Source organism: Candida oxycetoniae (assembly GCF_023343755.2).
Source record: "Candida oxycetoniae strain CBS 10844 chromosome Unknown scaffold5, whole genome shotgun sequence".
In the NCBI taxonomy this organism is placed as follows: Eukaryota; Fungi; Ascomycota; class Pichiomycetes; order Serinales; family Debaryomycetaceae; genus Lodderomyces; species Lodderomyces oxycetoniae.
The window spans coordinates 227,711-242,975 of NW_026055366.1; the positions used below are offsets into that span (position 1 = coordinate 227,711).

Sequence of the window (15,265 nt, forward strand, 5' to 3'; positions counted from 1 at the left end):
GGAAAAAAAAAAAACTTTTGTCCGTATGAAGTTTGTTACCTATTCATATATACATATTCATAAACGAATTTTCTTTTCTCTTTTTATTTTTATTTTTCTTTTTCCTCTTTATTTGGTATATCCATTGGCAGAGAGCCATTCGTTGATCACCTTTGAGTCACGCTTAGCCCATTTACTCTTAGCGGTAATAATATCCAACGATTGAGCCAAACCTTGATTATAGCCCTTTGTATCTTTGGTACTAAAGAACTTTTCAACATTTTGTTTCTGTTCTTCGGTGGTGAATCCAGAAGTTCCCAAGGTAACAACAGATCCCAACATAGATAATCCAGGTGGTAACAATTCGTAAACTTTATCCCAATTATCCGTTAACCATTTCCATAACCTCTCAACACCTCCTTTGTGAGCTCTCAAGCCTTGCATTGGGATATAAATATCCTGTTGCTTAATAATATTTGTTTGTAAGAGAAGGTCAGCAACTTTGTCCATTATTTCGGGTTTGGTGAATCTTCCCAAGGAACGCAATGCCGCAATCTTTTCTTCAATAGATTGAGGATTTCTATAAATTTTAAAAAGTTCATCAAAAGTAGTTTCGTCCCCATGTTTAGCACTGATGTTGAAAATAGTAGCTCTCAAATTTGGATGAATGGCTTTTTTATCGCCTTGTATATACTTCTCAAATGATTCCTTAACATATGCAATAGCTTTCTCGTCATCGGCATTCGCAGCTGAAGAAAAAAGGGAAGATTTTAGTTGCTGATCAGCAAATGAATCAGAATCGTTAAATTCCCATCCAATTTCATTCAATTTAGTGCTAATCAAATCACGGGTAAATGCTTTCAAAGCATCATTAGTAGCTTCATCTTCAAACATCAATGTACCTTTAATGGAACCTATTCTGGTCAAAATTTCGTCCCACACAACATAGTTGGATTCTCTTGACCATGATTTGACCAAATCTAATAAACTTGAAGTTTTGATAAACCCAGAAGATGCCAAAGAACCAGCATCGGCAACTAAACCAACACGATCTTCAACTGAGAGTTTCCCTTCAACACCAGCTGCTCCTAGTTTAGTCCATCTTGAAGAATCATAAGCTGTACGGTAAATACCTGCTTGATCGCCATTGATTTTGAAGAAACCATCGTCAGTTGGCAATTTAAAAGTCTTTGATCTTTCATCCAACACCAAAGATTCGTCAATACCTTTACTTGTCTTTAAGCCTAAAAATACCGGGTATATTACCTTGTCTTCCTCTGGCTTAACGTCACCAGTAGCCAAGAAACGATTTTGTGTTACTGTAATCTCGCCATTTTCATTTTCTTCAACTTTGACAATTGGGAAACCGATATTCTTGGTCCAAATATCCATCACCTTAACGACATCTTTACCCGATACCTCGCTTAAAGCTTCCCATAAATCAGATGTTTGTGTATTTCCCCATTTGTGCTTTTTCAAATAGTTTGACACTCCCTTGATGAATGTATCTTCGCCCAACCATCTTGAGATCATCTTTAACAATGATGAGCCCTTTGAATACGATATAGCATCAAAAATTTGATTAATTTCGTCTGCTCTTTTAACAGGCACTTCAATAGGATGTGACGCTCTTAATGCGTCCAAAGTTAATGCGTGTTGCAAAGAGTCAGAAACATAGGATTCCCAAACTTTCCAATCTGGGTAAAGCGAATCGCAAGCATACCAGGACATCCAAGTCGCGAAACCTTCATTTAACCATAAACCATCCCAAAAGTCCATAGTAACCAAATTACCAAACCATTGGTGGGCCAATTCATGCATCACTACTTCAGTAACTCTTTGTTTAGTATTGACATTGGTGTTTTCAGGATCAATCAACAAGTCAACTGTTCTGTAAGTGACTAGACCGAAATTCTCCATGGCACCTGCTGAGAAATCATGAATTGCAACCATATCACATTTAGGCAATGGGTAAGGAATATCGAATTTTTTATCAAAAAACGCCAAAGTTTTAGCAGCAATATCAGCTGAGTACTGACCCAAATGTTCAGAGCCTGGAGTTGCATAGACCCTGATTGGGACTCGATAATTGTTATTCTCAACGTACTTCAAATCACCGACAATGAATGCAACCAAGTAAGTTGACATTAATGGGGTTGTGTTGAAGACAACCTTTTTTTTATAATCAGATAACAAAATAGTTTCCTTTTCGTTCATATTTGATAAACAAACCAAATCTCTGTTAGCAACCAAAGATATTGTGAATTTGGCTTTAGCCGACGGTTCGTCATATGAGGGAAATGCTCTACGGCAGTCAGTAGGTTCCATTTGGGTAGTTGCCAAGTATTTAGTCTTGCCATCTTCTTGATACGAGGACCTATAGAACCCAGCCATCTTATTGTTCAATTCCCCAGTAAACTTCAAGTGCAATTTAGCAACAGCGCCTTTTACCAAATGGTCTGGCAACTTAAAAGTAACCGTTTGCTTTGCAGTATCAAAAATAATGTCCTTAATTGGTACATCGTCAAGTTTAGCTTCATGGATTTCAATCTCCAAGGAGTTCAAAGTGATGAAATCGGTTCTTTCGTTAACTTGGAAATCAATTGTTTCCACACCGCTGAATTTAAAAGTATCGAAGTTTGGCTCCAAGGTTAAATCATAATGTAAAGGCTTGATGTTTGTTGGTAAGACTTCTCTTTCCTGAGGTGCAACTTGAGCACCTGACTCTTCACCAGTTCCAGCTTTTGTATACGAGCACATTGAACAATTCCTTTGCGATATAACCAATTGGCTAGTCAATAATCTATTGCTACTACAACAATTACTAGTCAATAATCTATTGCTACTACAACAATTACTAGTCAATAATCTATTGCTACTACAACAATTACTAGTCAATAATCTATTGCTACTAGTACAATTAGTAGGCAAATACAATCTTTTCTTTGTTGAAAATTGAAAACTATTTAAAAGTCGCGGCGTTTTGTTGAAGGAGAAAAAACGGACACCACCACCACCAGCGACATTGGCGACATTCTGTGGAGATGAAGGGAATGCCGTTGGCACTGAATTTGCTTTCGCAAGTAGTGTAGATGAAACAGTGGATATAGAAATAAGCCTCTTAGTTGGGAAGAGCAGCAATTGAGGCTTAATAGTAATTAATTTGCCTTTTGCATACATGGTTTAATTTGGACATGTAGAGAAGAGCAGAGATATTGGTGGAAGCGTTTTCTCATTGCCGAAAAAAAAAACAATTGTTGCGACACTAGGGAGCGAAGCGAGCTAGTGGAGCAGGATGTAGAGTGTAGAGAGTAGAGCAACTGCCTGGAAGGCCAACTGGCCGCAAGGCCAGGCAGTATGGCCAAGCAGTAAGGCCAAGCAGTAAGGTCAAGCAGTAAGGCCAACTGACAGCAAGGCCAAGCAGTAAGGCCAACTGACAGCAAGGCCATGCGGCAAAGAGCTTCGCGCCAACTTAGGACGTAATGAGAAAAAGTAAAGGAAATACAAATAATGCCGTTTAAGTAAACATATTCAACTTTTCCTTTACTCTTTACTCTTTACTCTTTACTCGTCCGCTTGATCAAATGGCTATAGTACAAAAACATCATTGCGTCGGAAAGTATACTCTAGCTCAAAAATATTGCTATAAAATTCACCTAATAAAAATACCGCTTATAAGCTTAACCCCCTTTTTCCAACGCCTAGGGATAACCTCTTCAACGCCTAGGGATAACAAGCTACAAAGTGTTGCTCGATAGTGTCGCATGTATAATTTCATTCACCCTATTTATTTAATCTCTATACAGATCATTTTTAATCCTACACTTTCCATTAAAACCAAACTCATATACCTCTATCCCGTTCTCTGCAAAATATGTATCCCGCTATCAGTTTCTATCACATTACTCACCTCACCAACATGTAAAGAGTAAGCAGTAGACTCAAAAGCAGGCTGCATTTCTCTTTTACCAAAAAATCCCAAGTCGCCACCTCTTGAGTGTGAACTACAGTCACTTTCTGTTGTGGCAATATCACCAAATTTCGCTTCACCACTGAGTATCCGAGCCAAATGCTTTTGGGCTATTGCAACAGCTTCATCTCGTGTTATCAGTATTCCATCCGGCGATTTCCATGATTTTGGCTTCCTCGATTGCGCGTTTTTAATTAGTATATGACTTACTCTAACTTTCCCATTTTCATTGGGAACCGGCTTGTAATTATTATTCTTGAATTTTTGTATATACGATGTCAAGACTTCTTTATCTGTTCCAAAAGGTGGATCCCACGATGATTCTTGTGTTGCTTGGTTCAAATAGTATTCTTTACTATGGGTTTTGGACACTCTAATCGTCCAATTGGGGGGCAATCCGGTATTCGTACTCATCTTCCTTGCTTCCTCTTTTGTTATCTTCCTTCAATCCAAGTTAATACTTGTTGACTTTCCTTTGCCATTTGTAACCCGATGCGCTAGCAGAATATTTTGTGGCGCGCTACCAATGAAAAATTTCTCTTTCTCCACTAACATAAAAAGATTTACATAGTTTATCGTCTATACAAATTCTATCTATATACTTGTTGGGGTATGGTTCTTGGATAGTCCCACGATCGAGCAAAGAGAGATAGTGCCACTGGTCAATGATGCCCCACCATTGAGCAAAGAGGAATAGTGACACTAGTCCCACTATCTTTCTTTGCTCGATAGTGTCAGTGTAGTCAGTGGTGCTCCACTATCTCGCTTCGCTCGATAATGTCGATACAGCTCTTTAAATGTTCTTGCTCTTTAAAGCAGCCAAGACTTGTGAAGCAACAACATCTACAGGATGATCACAGCTCAACTTGACAACCTTGTTTTGCTTTTCAAAATATTCCACTACAGGCATGGACGTATCAATAAATGTTTGGAATCTTTTTTTAATACTTTCAACATTGTCATCTGCCCTACCACTGGTTTTTGCCCTTTCTAATATCCTCTTCATCATGACTTGTTCAGGGCATTCAAAGAACAATGTGAATGCCGATTCTGCAATATTGTTTTCAAAAGTTAACGCTTGATCCATTTTTCTAGGAAACCCATCAACTAGAAACCTCACTTCGCCTCGGTTATAGTTTTCCTTTATAGCATTTCTCAATAGCTCAATAGTAACTTCTTGAGGAACAATTTTTCCCTCTTTAATACATTGGGCAATCAAGTTACCATACTTTGAGCCTGGTCTCTTTTGTTCTGCTCTTAATAAGTCACCAGCTGATAAATGAACAAATCCCTTCTCTTTGACTAGTATATCACATTGTGTTCCCTTTCCGGATCCAGGACCACCAAGGACAAATATAACTGATATTTTACCGGGTGGGAATTCTGGTGAGGTTGTGGTGGTGGCGGTGGTGGTAGACTTTGGTTCAACTGCTGATTTAGGAGGATCCTTATTGTAAATGCCGGCTACTATTGTAGTTCCAAGTACAAGTGTTCCCATCACTATCAATATTTTCGCTTTTGAAAATGGAGGAGGGGAAGAACCAGCTGAGGATGAGTTGGTCGATTTGAACCGGGGGAAAAATTGTGTTCTAGCAAGCTCTCCTCCAACAAGCCTTCCTCCAGAAAGTTTTCCCCTAATGAGGTGTCCCCTAACGAGCTGCCCTCTAATGAAACATTGTCTTGTTAGCATGCTTTATCTCCTAACAGATTGCTAATATACTTTAAAAGTTTTCATTTGATTAATGAAGAAAAAAAAAAAACACTTGGGCAAAATCCAAAGCGGAAAAATAACATCATGGTCCCATTTACTTTCTTTTTATCGTATATTACTAGAGAGACCCTGTTTTATTTTAAGGATTGAAAACTATGTAACTTTTTGTACACGTTTCGTACCTCTATACATAAGAACTTAACTTTTTATCATCGAATCTGAGAAATTGGCCATTCAAATCTTCAGACCAGCCTTTTAAAGCGAGATTTGCAAGTACCGCGCCCGGAGCTTCGGCAGGAACCAATTGTTTATTCTTGTGCAAATCCAAAAATTTCTGCAAATGGTGAGGATCCATTTTCGAGCCAAATGTCTCTCTTATATCGTGTTGCATATTGGTATCAACAACACCGGGAGCTATGGAAATGGCGTGAACACCGGATTTTTTCTCTTCTGTAGCCAAGGACAAGATTAAATGGTTCAATGCAGCTTTAGAGCTTCCATAAGCGTACCATCCACTATATGGCGTTGTAGCGGCACCCGAACTCACAGCAACAACATTACCCTTAGTTTTTCTCAATTCAGGGATTGCTTCTTGGATCAATTGAGCTACCGAAAAGAAATTTATATCATAAAGTTTCTTCCATTCTTGAATCGATGTAGATTCAATAGATCCTACTGGATCTAAAACCCCTGCATTTGCAATAACTGAATTCAATTGCCCAAATCTCGAAATTGCCAATTCAACAGCCTTTTTAGATGTTAAAGCATCGGTGACATCCCCAATAACTATATCAAGATTGTCCTTCCCAAATTCAGATTGAAGCGATTCAAGCGCAGATTTCGATCTTGCTATCGCAACTACTTTTGATCCTTCATTTTTGAGAAGAGTCTGGACAATTGCTTTTCCAATTCCTAAATGTGCAATGGTTAGTAAAACTGATTTCTTGAAAAAATAATCTAGCTTCTTTTTTCCTCCTTCTTCACTATCAAGCAGGGCGAGATAGTGGAGATAGTGTAGCATCGGTGGCAGCTAGTATGCTCCACTATCTCGCTCTGCTTGATAGTGTTTTCTTCTTCTTCAATACATACCTCTGGAAGCTCCCGTTACAATTGAAACATGAGTCATTTTCAAAAAAAACACTTTACTTTCTTTGAAGAAAAGAGAATGAGGTTTTGCAAGAGGAAATTTGAAAATTAAATTTTCCACGGAAAATCTAACCAAAAAATATTTCAAATCTTTATAATGGCAAGCTTTTGTCACGATTAAAGACATGCATACATACACATATGTTCTATAGGCGGCATATCGGTTACTAAATTTTTTTTAACTCATCTGCATCTGGCTTTTCCCCCTATTGCCAAAAGAGTCTCTATTTTAAAAATGCGCAGCAGGGGTATTCAAATGAGCACCACCATCAATGGGCAAAGTAATTCCATTAACATAATTGGCTTGTTTGGAACACAAGAAAATTAAAACAGCTTGTAAATCCTCTTTTTCACCTAATCTTCCTCTTGGATTAGTTGATTTCATCACATCACCAACAACTTCAAGCAACCCGTTTGCTAACTTTGAAGGGAAAAATCCGGGCAAGATTGAGTTGACATTGATGTGTCTTGGTGCAAATTGCACTGCCAAGTTTTTACCCAAATGTGATACGGCAGCTTTGGATGCATTGTAGCCATAGGTTCCCACTGCATCATTAGTTGTCAAACTAGCTATTGAAGACATGATTATGATTCTTGAGGGATCCTCTTGGGAAGCGGCTTTTTCCAAAAATGGAGTGAACAATTTGATTGTATGGTACACGGCAACAAAATTCAAATTGACAACTTTTTTAACGAATTTGACATCGTGCTCTTCCAAGGGGGCACCCCAAGTAGCACCAGCGTTAGCGACCAAAATATCCACCTTGTCCACTTTTTTCGCAACCTCGTTATAGAAATTCTCACACTCTTGTTCAATGGATAAATCTGCTGGAATTGAAATGATTTCAACTTTTAAACCACGTTTTTGAGCCAATTCCTCTAAATGGGTTTTAGCTTCTTGACAAGCCTTTGGCTTTCTAGAGGTGATAACAACTGTTTTAGCTCCATTCTCAACAAGGGCTTCGGCACAATGCATACCCAAGCCACGGGTACCACCGGTGACAACAGCTATTTTACCATTTACATTAAAATCAACCATAATCCAACAATGAAAGCTACTTGGGGGGGGGGGTAGAGAGAAAATAAAAGCGCAAAGATCAAACCAAATAGTACAATGATTATGAAAAGAATACTCTTTTATAGCAATGAAAAATTTAAGGGGAGCTTAAATGGACAAAAGAAAAAAAGAAAGAAAGCATTCCCCACATTTTTTTTTTCTCGGTTAATTCAAATTGGGAAGAAGAAGATAAAGTTGTGAATTGGATTTATACTTTTGAATGGGGGGATTAAGAGATACGAGAAGAGAAAGGAGGTGAAATCCAAGTTCATTAATGGGAAACTGTTGCTGCTGTTGCAATCTGACTAATACAAAAATTTTGTCTTTTGGGGGAAACATTTATGTGAAAACTTGTATTTTTATAGAGAAACATTTCTTCCGAGGTGATGAAATAGCATTGAAATGAACAAAAACAACATCTTGAAGATAGCATGGGAGAATTACTACTTCAAAAGTGCAGGGGGAATGTCAGGAGAATGAGGAGAAAAGAAGGGAGCGCCCTTGCTTTAATTTCAAGTGAGAGTTACAATACTTGTAATATCCCCAAATAAAATCCTTGTTATTTTAAAATTATCCGAAGGATCTTTTTTTTTTCCGATAAAACAAGACTTGGTTCAGGTATATATTATCTCTTTTGTTTCTTTGAGAATCAATAACTCAATACATATTAGGCAAATGGGAGTCTCTTTCAGATCGCCAAATGGAAGTCACCAAATGGAAGTCTCTTTCAGACCGCCAAATGGAATCATCAATATTTCTCTCATCATCAACTTTGATCAATACATTTTTGTTCATTTTTTCATTTCTTGAAATTTTACATTGATTCGAAATATCGAATTAAACCAGGCTCAACCAGCCAGTGTTGCTCTACTATCTCGCTTCACTCGGCAGTGTCAGTGTCAGTCAGCGCTGCTCCACTATCTCGCTTCACTCGATAGTGTCAGTGTCAGTTAGTGCTGCTCCACTCGATAGTGTTGCAGAATCGTAATACTCTTTTCTTTCTTCATCTCTATTGTAAAAACAAGTAATTGTGAGGAACTTATATCCTAAATGTTTCATAGACAAAGTGAAACAAGTCAATTCATATGCGTTTGGTAGTCAGTGCTGCACCACTATCTCGCTTCGCTCGATAGTGTTGAAAGCAATCAATGCTTTACACGAATTGATCACCTCATAGTTGAGATTGAGATTATTTGGTATATTTTCAATTTGGATTTGTCCAAAATCAATATCGCGATATGGATCCATAACACACGAAACAAGACTCAACAGCCTCATTTGTAAAAGTCAAGGGTAACCCCATAGACTAGAATAACTTTGGCAATTATTGTTTTAGGGAAAATCAGTTCTGAGAAACATCAAGCCTCCCTAGTATTCTTTTAATGGCATGACCAACTATGAAAGCAAAACTACAAAAAAATTCATCCATGAATTTTTTTGCATTCATTTTGATTAAATTGATCTAGATTTTACTTTGTTTACCTTCAACAAACGAATTGAAATAATCAAAGAGAAAGAAAAAGTTGGGAAAAGCACAAAGACGCTCTTGGCAAGTTGCTGCAAATGTCGATGTTTCAAAACTTGAAAATGATTTTAGATAGATAAGATATAGCTATTGGTTTTATTTTATTTTTATATTTGTTCTTAGTCTCAACCTGGAACCTTGTATGCCGATGTCATTGATAAGTAGTTTCCTCTCCTCTCTCATCTTTTTCTCTCTCTCTCTCTCCCTCTGCGTTTTCTGCCTAAACTAATTTGACCTAAATTTAGATTTCATGAAGCATTAAGGATTTAGAGCACTTTCACATTTAGCAATTTCTGAACTAAACGACGGTGGCACAAAAAAAAGAGGGTCATTGATCAATTGTTAATTGTTTACTTCGTATAAAAAGGAATCTGCAACTGATAGAAAAGAAAGAAAAAAAAGACAACAAATCTTTTTGATCTCCGATCCGATAATAGCTATATATAAAATGGGAATAATACAAGAAAGGCAAGGTGATTAATACGCATGTAAACGCGTGTTCAAATCATTATTTTGACGTGTTTCCAAAGAAACAATTAAGACGTGTTGAGTAAGAAAAACGTGTTTATACTTTTGAGTTCAATTTCGATTGCATTTCTAGTATTCCCTAAGGCAGAACGAATCTAAAGCTTAGCAAGCATTCATGAAGAAAGTTAGATAATAGAGTTGCAGCAAAGAAGCATTTGCTTCTATATGTTTGTGTGGGTTGTGAAGTAACACCCTTGTTGTTATAATCTGACAAAGAATATGTAAAAACATTAAATAGTTTGTTAACCTTTTCACTTTTTGCAACTGGTAGCATTATCGTTTAAGAATAATGAAAAAGGATAATATTAATAGATTCAAGGTAGAGGAGTACATCTTGATTGGAAGAGTCAACATGTAAGCTAAGCACAGCCACTAACATTTCAAGCACAAGTTACAACACCGCCTTTTCTTTTTTCCATGCATATCCCTTTTCAAAAATGGGGGACCGGGTTTAGCCTTTTTCTTTCCCCTCACCGTCCGTCTCTAGCGGGAGAGAGAAAAAACGACCAGATAAGGAAATAAATTATAGATAGGGACAAGAAAGCAAGATAGTAATACATAGGGTCTTTTTTTTTTTTTCTCTTCTATTTTAGAAAAGTATTGGCTATTTGGAATTACAATCTTGAAATGTTCTTGGTAAAAGTAAATGGATAAATGATGAGCCGATCCGATCCGCAGATCGATCCAATACTTATTTTCTCAAGTTTCTTTTTTTTTTTTTTGTTTTGTTTTAGGGAGAAGTAGGGGGTGAATACAGAAGGAGGAAACTAGAGTGTGTTAAAATGTATGTGGAAAACAAGAGTGTGTATGTAAGTGAAAACAAATTGATTTATTTCAAAAGCGGATTTGTTAGTATAAACGACCTGTTTCCTCTTAGTTTAAGTCTGTGTGTAGTGGTTTGAAACAAAAGGATTTGTTACTAGGAACTAGCTTAGATTAACACAATGCGAGACATTTACAAGTGTTCCATAGCATTTTTTTATAAGCTAAAGGAAACTACTTTGACATGACAACACACAAAACAAAACATTTTTATCTTGCACGGGGGGGGGGAAGAAGTGGGGGATGCAAAGCAAAAATTGACTATTGTAGCTTGTAGCTTGTAGTTCGTAGCTTGTAATTTGTAGCTTGTAGCTTGTAATTTGTAGTTTGTAGTTTGTTGCTTATAGCTTGTTGCTTGTAGCTGCTACTGATGTCCCTATAACTCCTACTACTTATTTCATTGATTGTTCCACAATTTTTTTTTTTTTCTTCTGTAACTGAGATTGAAAATCATGCGATATTTACTCCATTTCTAATTTTTTAATACACTAAATTTTTTTTTTTTGTGTGGATTAGTAAAAGTTAACCTGCTCAAGTAGAGGTATGCTGGCGATGTTGTGTTTTGTTGCTCTGCATATTTGTATATTTGTATTGCATATTGCATGTTGTTGAGTTTCTGAGTTGCGTCGTTGTATTGTATTTTTTTTTTACTAAGATTCTAAGAGCTTTAAACGACTCAAAATTGAAAACTAAGACCATGTAGGAATATAAGCACATTAACACATGGATTTGGTTACTATGTGGTAGTTAGCTATATAGTGGGTCAACTCACCTGAGTAGTGTATCTACCAGATTGCAAAAAAAAAAAAAGAAGGTTTCTTCACTAAAAGTTATGTTGGGTTATGATTTTCAAGCATTTACCTATATATTGTAATTGTAAAGCAATTCTTGTTCCTGTTGATTGTTATTATAGACAGTCTAAACTTGTATATAGTCTATACTGGCCCTTGTTCTCCCGTTATGATACTCGATATCTTTTAAAAACAAAAAGATAGAAACTTTTTTTTTATTTATTTATTTTAACATCTTGAACACAATCGATAAGCGGGAATAGTAGGTGTTGTTGCATTTAGTAGATATAATAAAATTTCAACTTGTATAAATACCAGATCTGCTGTCCACCAAAAGAAAACGTGTTTCAATAGGTATAGCTTAATTTCTACTTACAAACCAATCAACCCCGACTGAATAACATAGTTACACACACACAAAAGTACACAATAAAATTCTAGTTTATTCAAAATTCATCAAATGCACACAATCTACATGAGGTCACTGCAAGCATCAGCTAATTCGATACACTCCAAATACTCAGCTGCTTTACTATTTGGTTATTTGGCCGTATCGGCCACTTTGCCGTTCATATTATCTTACAAAGAGTCGTTGTTATTTTCATCGTCACATTTACAGAATAATCAGCAAAATATTAACAGCAAAGGAACGATATCACTAAGATCATTATTCACCAAAGTATAAAAGACGAGGATGAAAGAGGCAAGAGGGAAAGAAAAATAAGAAACAGGAGAAAAATATATGAACTCGGACACTTTTGTCACTGGTGCTTGTGCGAGTTGCATAGAACCAGAGAAACAGAACAATTTACCAAGACGTGGTTCACAACTTCTAAAGAGAAAAGAAGTAAACTATTGCTCTTGTTTTTGGCACAATCTACCGAAAAAGGGTGCAAGTTTTGCGTCCCTTACAATCTGGGGTCTCTTACGTCTTCTGGGTTTTTTTTCCCCCCCATAATGATTTTTTTTAATGAATTTTTTTTTCTTTCTTTCTTTCTATTCAAGCTATAGTCGTTGATCTACGTTTGTATAATCCACATTTACCTTTGTAAGCTGTCTACCTTGCTAGCTCGAAATGGCATGATTATCATAGGGTTTAGGTTTTGTTTTCTTTTTTTTTAGTTGAGTTTTAATAATATAAGGTATATGGTGATAAAAATGGTTGGCTTTTGTTAATCTCTTTATTGTAATTGTAACGTTATTTGTGAGAATAAGTGGCTTGCTTACAGGGTTCATTTATATGCATGTTTCTTTGTTCTCGGGTCGGGAAAAATTCTCAGCTGGGCTCAAAAAAAAAGAGGTGGCTTTCTCAGTGTGAAGACTGATGATAACAAATAAAGTTGCGGGGAAGAAGGAAGAAAGAGAGAGAGAGAGAGAGAGAGAAATGGGATGAGAAATGGATTAGCAACAGAGTGAGATCTTCGCCAATTTTTCGTTAGCTTTACTCCAGAGATCTCCAGCTCTCTCCTTCCCCACGTCTTGTTCAAATTAGACGAAAACTTGATTTCAATTTGCTGATACATACTGCTATTTATATACATAAAAACTCTTCTAAAGTCTTATATCTCCTTCTTAACCCTCTTTTCCTACTTCAGAGCTTGATCCTTTTTCCAATGAGCATTGTTAAAAACATTTTTTATATTATTCAATGAACTCACAGTATCAAATAAACTTTGCTTTTGATTTAAACTCAATGTAGGATTGATCTCAATATCATGTGCAGTTTTTACAAACTCTTCAGTATCATGCCCTTTTAAATCAATAGATTCAGTTTTACCCAACGCTATAGTATTGATTCTTTGTTTTAATACATCTTTGTTTGGCTCAAGTTCCCAGTTTCTTTGTAAAATATACCTTGATGGTGCATTAGACGGAGCTAGTTCAATAATATTCTTGGGTAATTGATATGGATATTTTGAGTCGATTAAAGTAAGTTTAGCAATTGATGCTAACCTTGTCTTGATAGATGATGTAACTACACTTGGAGCTTTTCCATAAAGAAAGTGTTCTGGGTTGATCCCTGGGGACAAAGGTTCAACGGTCAACTCTTTTGATTTGATTTCAGCAGCAATTGTAGACTCTTTGCGCTTTTCAAATTTTCGTCCACCGTCTCTTCTTGCCCCTGCCCCTCCTCTAGTTTTGGTGCCAAACGCTCCTCCCCTTTTTTTGAAGGAGACTTCCGCTTTGTTATTGCCGTCTCTAGAAGCTGAGCTACGACCTTGCCTGGATGCAACAATTCCTCTTCCTTCAAACCTCTCCCTAGTTGGTTTAAATAATGCTCTAGTTTGAGTCTCTTTTGGTATTGCTTCATATGTTCTGTTTTGGGACTGATTTCCAAAGGATTTGTTTTCATTGAAGTTTGCAAAGCCTTTTTGAGCTGCTTGTCTTTCTTGTCCTGCTTGTCTTTCTTGCCCTTCTTGTCTTTCTTGCTGCTGATTAAACTTGGTTCCATATCGGTCTTTTCTTTTTTCAAAAAAAGTTTGTTCGTTTTGGACTTGATTCTTTCCTGTGTGGTTAGAAAAAAATCCTGTTGTTCCTTCTTCTCGATTTTGCTTTGGAAATGAGTTTTGCCATTTTGAGTTGCTGCCGTTTTGACTGGATGTTTGGATACGAAACGGACGCTGGTTTGGTTGGTTGGTGTACTGTTGGCTTTGGGGACGGTCGTTTTGCTGGTGTTGCCGAAACGGACCACCGGAATGTTTCCTTTCACTAAAGAGCCGTTTCCTTTCATCTTTTTTCTTCTTCAATTCTGCAGCAAGTGCAGAGGCTTTATCTATTCTCTTGAAGAGATCGTCCATGTTGAACCCAGTTGAACTGGTCTTATTTTCAGCATTGCCATTCTTTATAGAAGAGTTATACCTGATGGAACACCTTAATGGGGTACTGAGCAACCTTTTCTTTGAAATAGAACTGAACATATCGAGCAGCAACACCCCCGCCTAGTTTTTTTTTTTATTTGGTTTTCTTTATGGGTAAAATGGTCAAGGGTTGAAAATGAAATTTTTCAAATATTTCAACAAACACAAAAATTTTCATCACGTTTTTTCGATCACGTTTTCACCATCTCATCTCAGAGACTGGAAGGACTAGGCGAGCAAAGCGAGTCTAGTCGATGAGAGAAGAGACTATGTAAAGCAAAGCGGTCTAGTCGAAGAGAGAAGAGACTATGTAGAGCAAAGCGGTCTAGTCGAAGAGAGAAGAGACTATGTAAAGCAAAGCGGTCTAGTCGAAGAGACTATGTAGAGCTAATCTAGCAAATGTATTAAATCTAGTAAATCAAGTAAATCAAGTAAATGCATCAAATGTACTAAATGTAGAGTATATGAACAAATGGTTGCCTTATAGATTTAGGTACAACCAAAATGTATTAGTGATGTACTTGTTAGTGTCACTAGTCAATGATGCTCCACTATCGAGAAAAGCGAGGTAGTGTATTGCTCCACTAGCTCGCTTTGCTTCATAGTGTTGTTACTAGTGTCATTAGTCAATGATGCTCCACTATCGAGCAAAGTGAGGTAGTGTATTGCTCCACTAGCTCGCTTTGCTTCATAGTGTTGTTACTAGTGTCATTAGTCAATGATGCTCCACTATCGAGCAAAGTGAGGTAGTGTATTGCTCCACTAGCTCGCTTTGCTTCATAGTGTTGTTACTAGTGTCATTAGTCAATGATGCTCCACTATCGAGCAAAGTGAGGTAGTGTATTGCTCCACTAGCTCGCTTTGCTTCATAGTGTTGT

General features: G+C 37.0%; 5 protein-coding genes across 5 annotated transcripts; all 5 read right to left on the reverse strand. All coding sequences in view use genetic code 12, as the record gives it.

Annotated features, from left to right (window-relative positions):
• Positions 1-108: 108 nt before the first annotated feature.
• Positions 109-2,739, reverse strand: APE2 (metallo-aminopeptidase; the record flags this gene model as incomplete). The annotated part of the gene is made up of 1 exon (XM_049326784.1): positions 109-2,739. One exon carries the CDS (start codon positions 2,737-2,739, stop codon positions 109-111), a length of 2,631 nt encoding a protein of 876 aa, XP_049182098.1.
• A 1,093-nt stretch (positions 2,740-3,832) lies between these two features.
• Positions 3,833-4,363, reverse strand: ESS1 (peptidylprolyl isomerase; the record flags this gene model as incomplete). Its single annotated transcript, XM_049326785.1, has 1 exon — positions 3,833-4,363. The coding sequence occupies one exon, from the start codon at positions 4,361-4,363 to the stop codon at positions 3,833-3,835; it is 531 nt and encodes a 176-aa protein (XP_049182099.1).
• Positions 4,364-4,742: 379 nt separating this feature from the next.
• Positions 4,743-6,786, reverse strand: KGF56_000836 (URA6; the record flags this gene model as incomplete). Its single annotated transcript, XM_049326786.1, has 3 exons — positions 4,743-5,598; positions 5,909-6,572; positions 6,750-6,786. The coding sequence occupies 3 exons, from the start codon at positions 6,784-6,786 to the stop codon at positions 4,743-4,745; spliced, it is 1,557 nt and encodes a 518-aa protein (XP_049182100.1).
• A 249-nt stretch (positions 6,787-7,035) lies between these two features.
• On the reverse strand, positions 7,036-7,845 carry KGF56_000837 (uncharacterized protein; the record flags this gene model as incomplete). The annotated part of the gene is made up of 1 exon (XM_049326787.1): positions 7,036-7,845. The coding sequence occupies one exon, from the start codon at positions 7,843-7,845 to the stop codon at positions 7,036-7,038; it is 810 nt and encodes a 269-aa protein (XP_049182101.1).
• Positions 7,846-13,115: 5,270 nt separating this feature from the next.
• On the reverse strand, positions 13,116-14,447 carry KGF56_000838 (uncharacterized protein; the record flags this gene model as incomplete). Its single annotated transcript, XM_049326788.1, has 1 exon — positions 13,116-14,447. The coding sequence occupies one exon, from the start codon at positions 14,445-14,447 to the stop codon at positions 13,116-13,118; it is 1,332 nt and encodes a 443-aa protein (XP_049182102.1).
• Between the last annotated feature and the right edge of the window lie 818 nt (positions 14,448-15,265).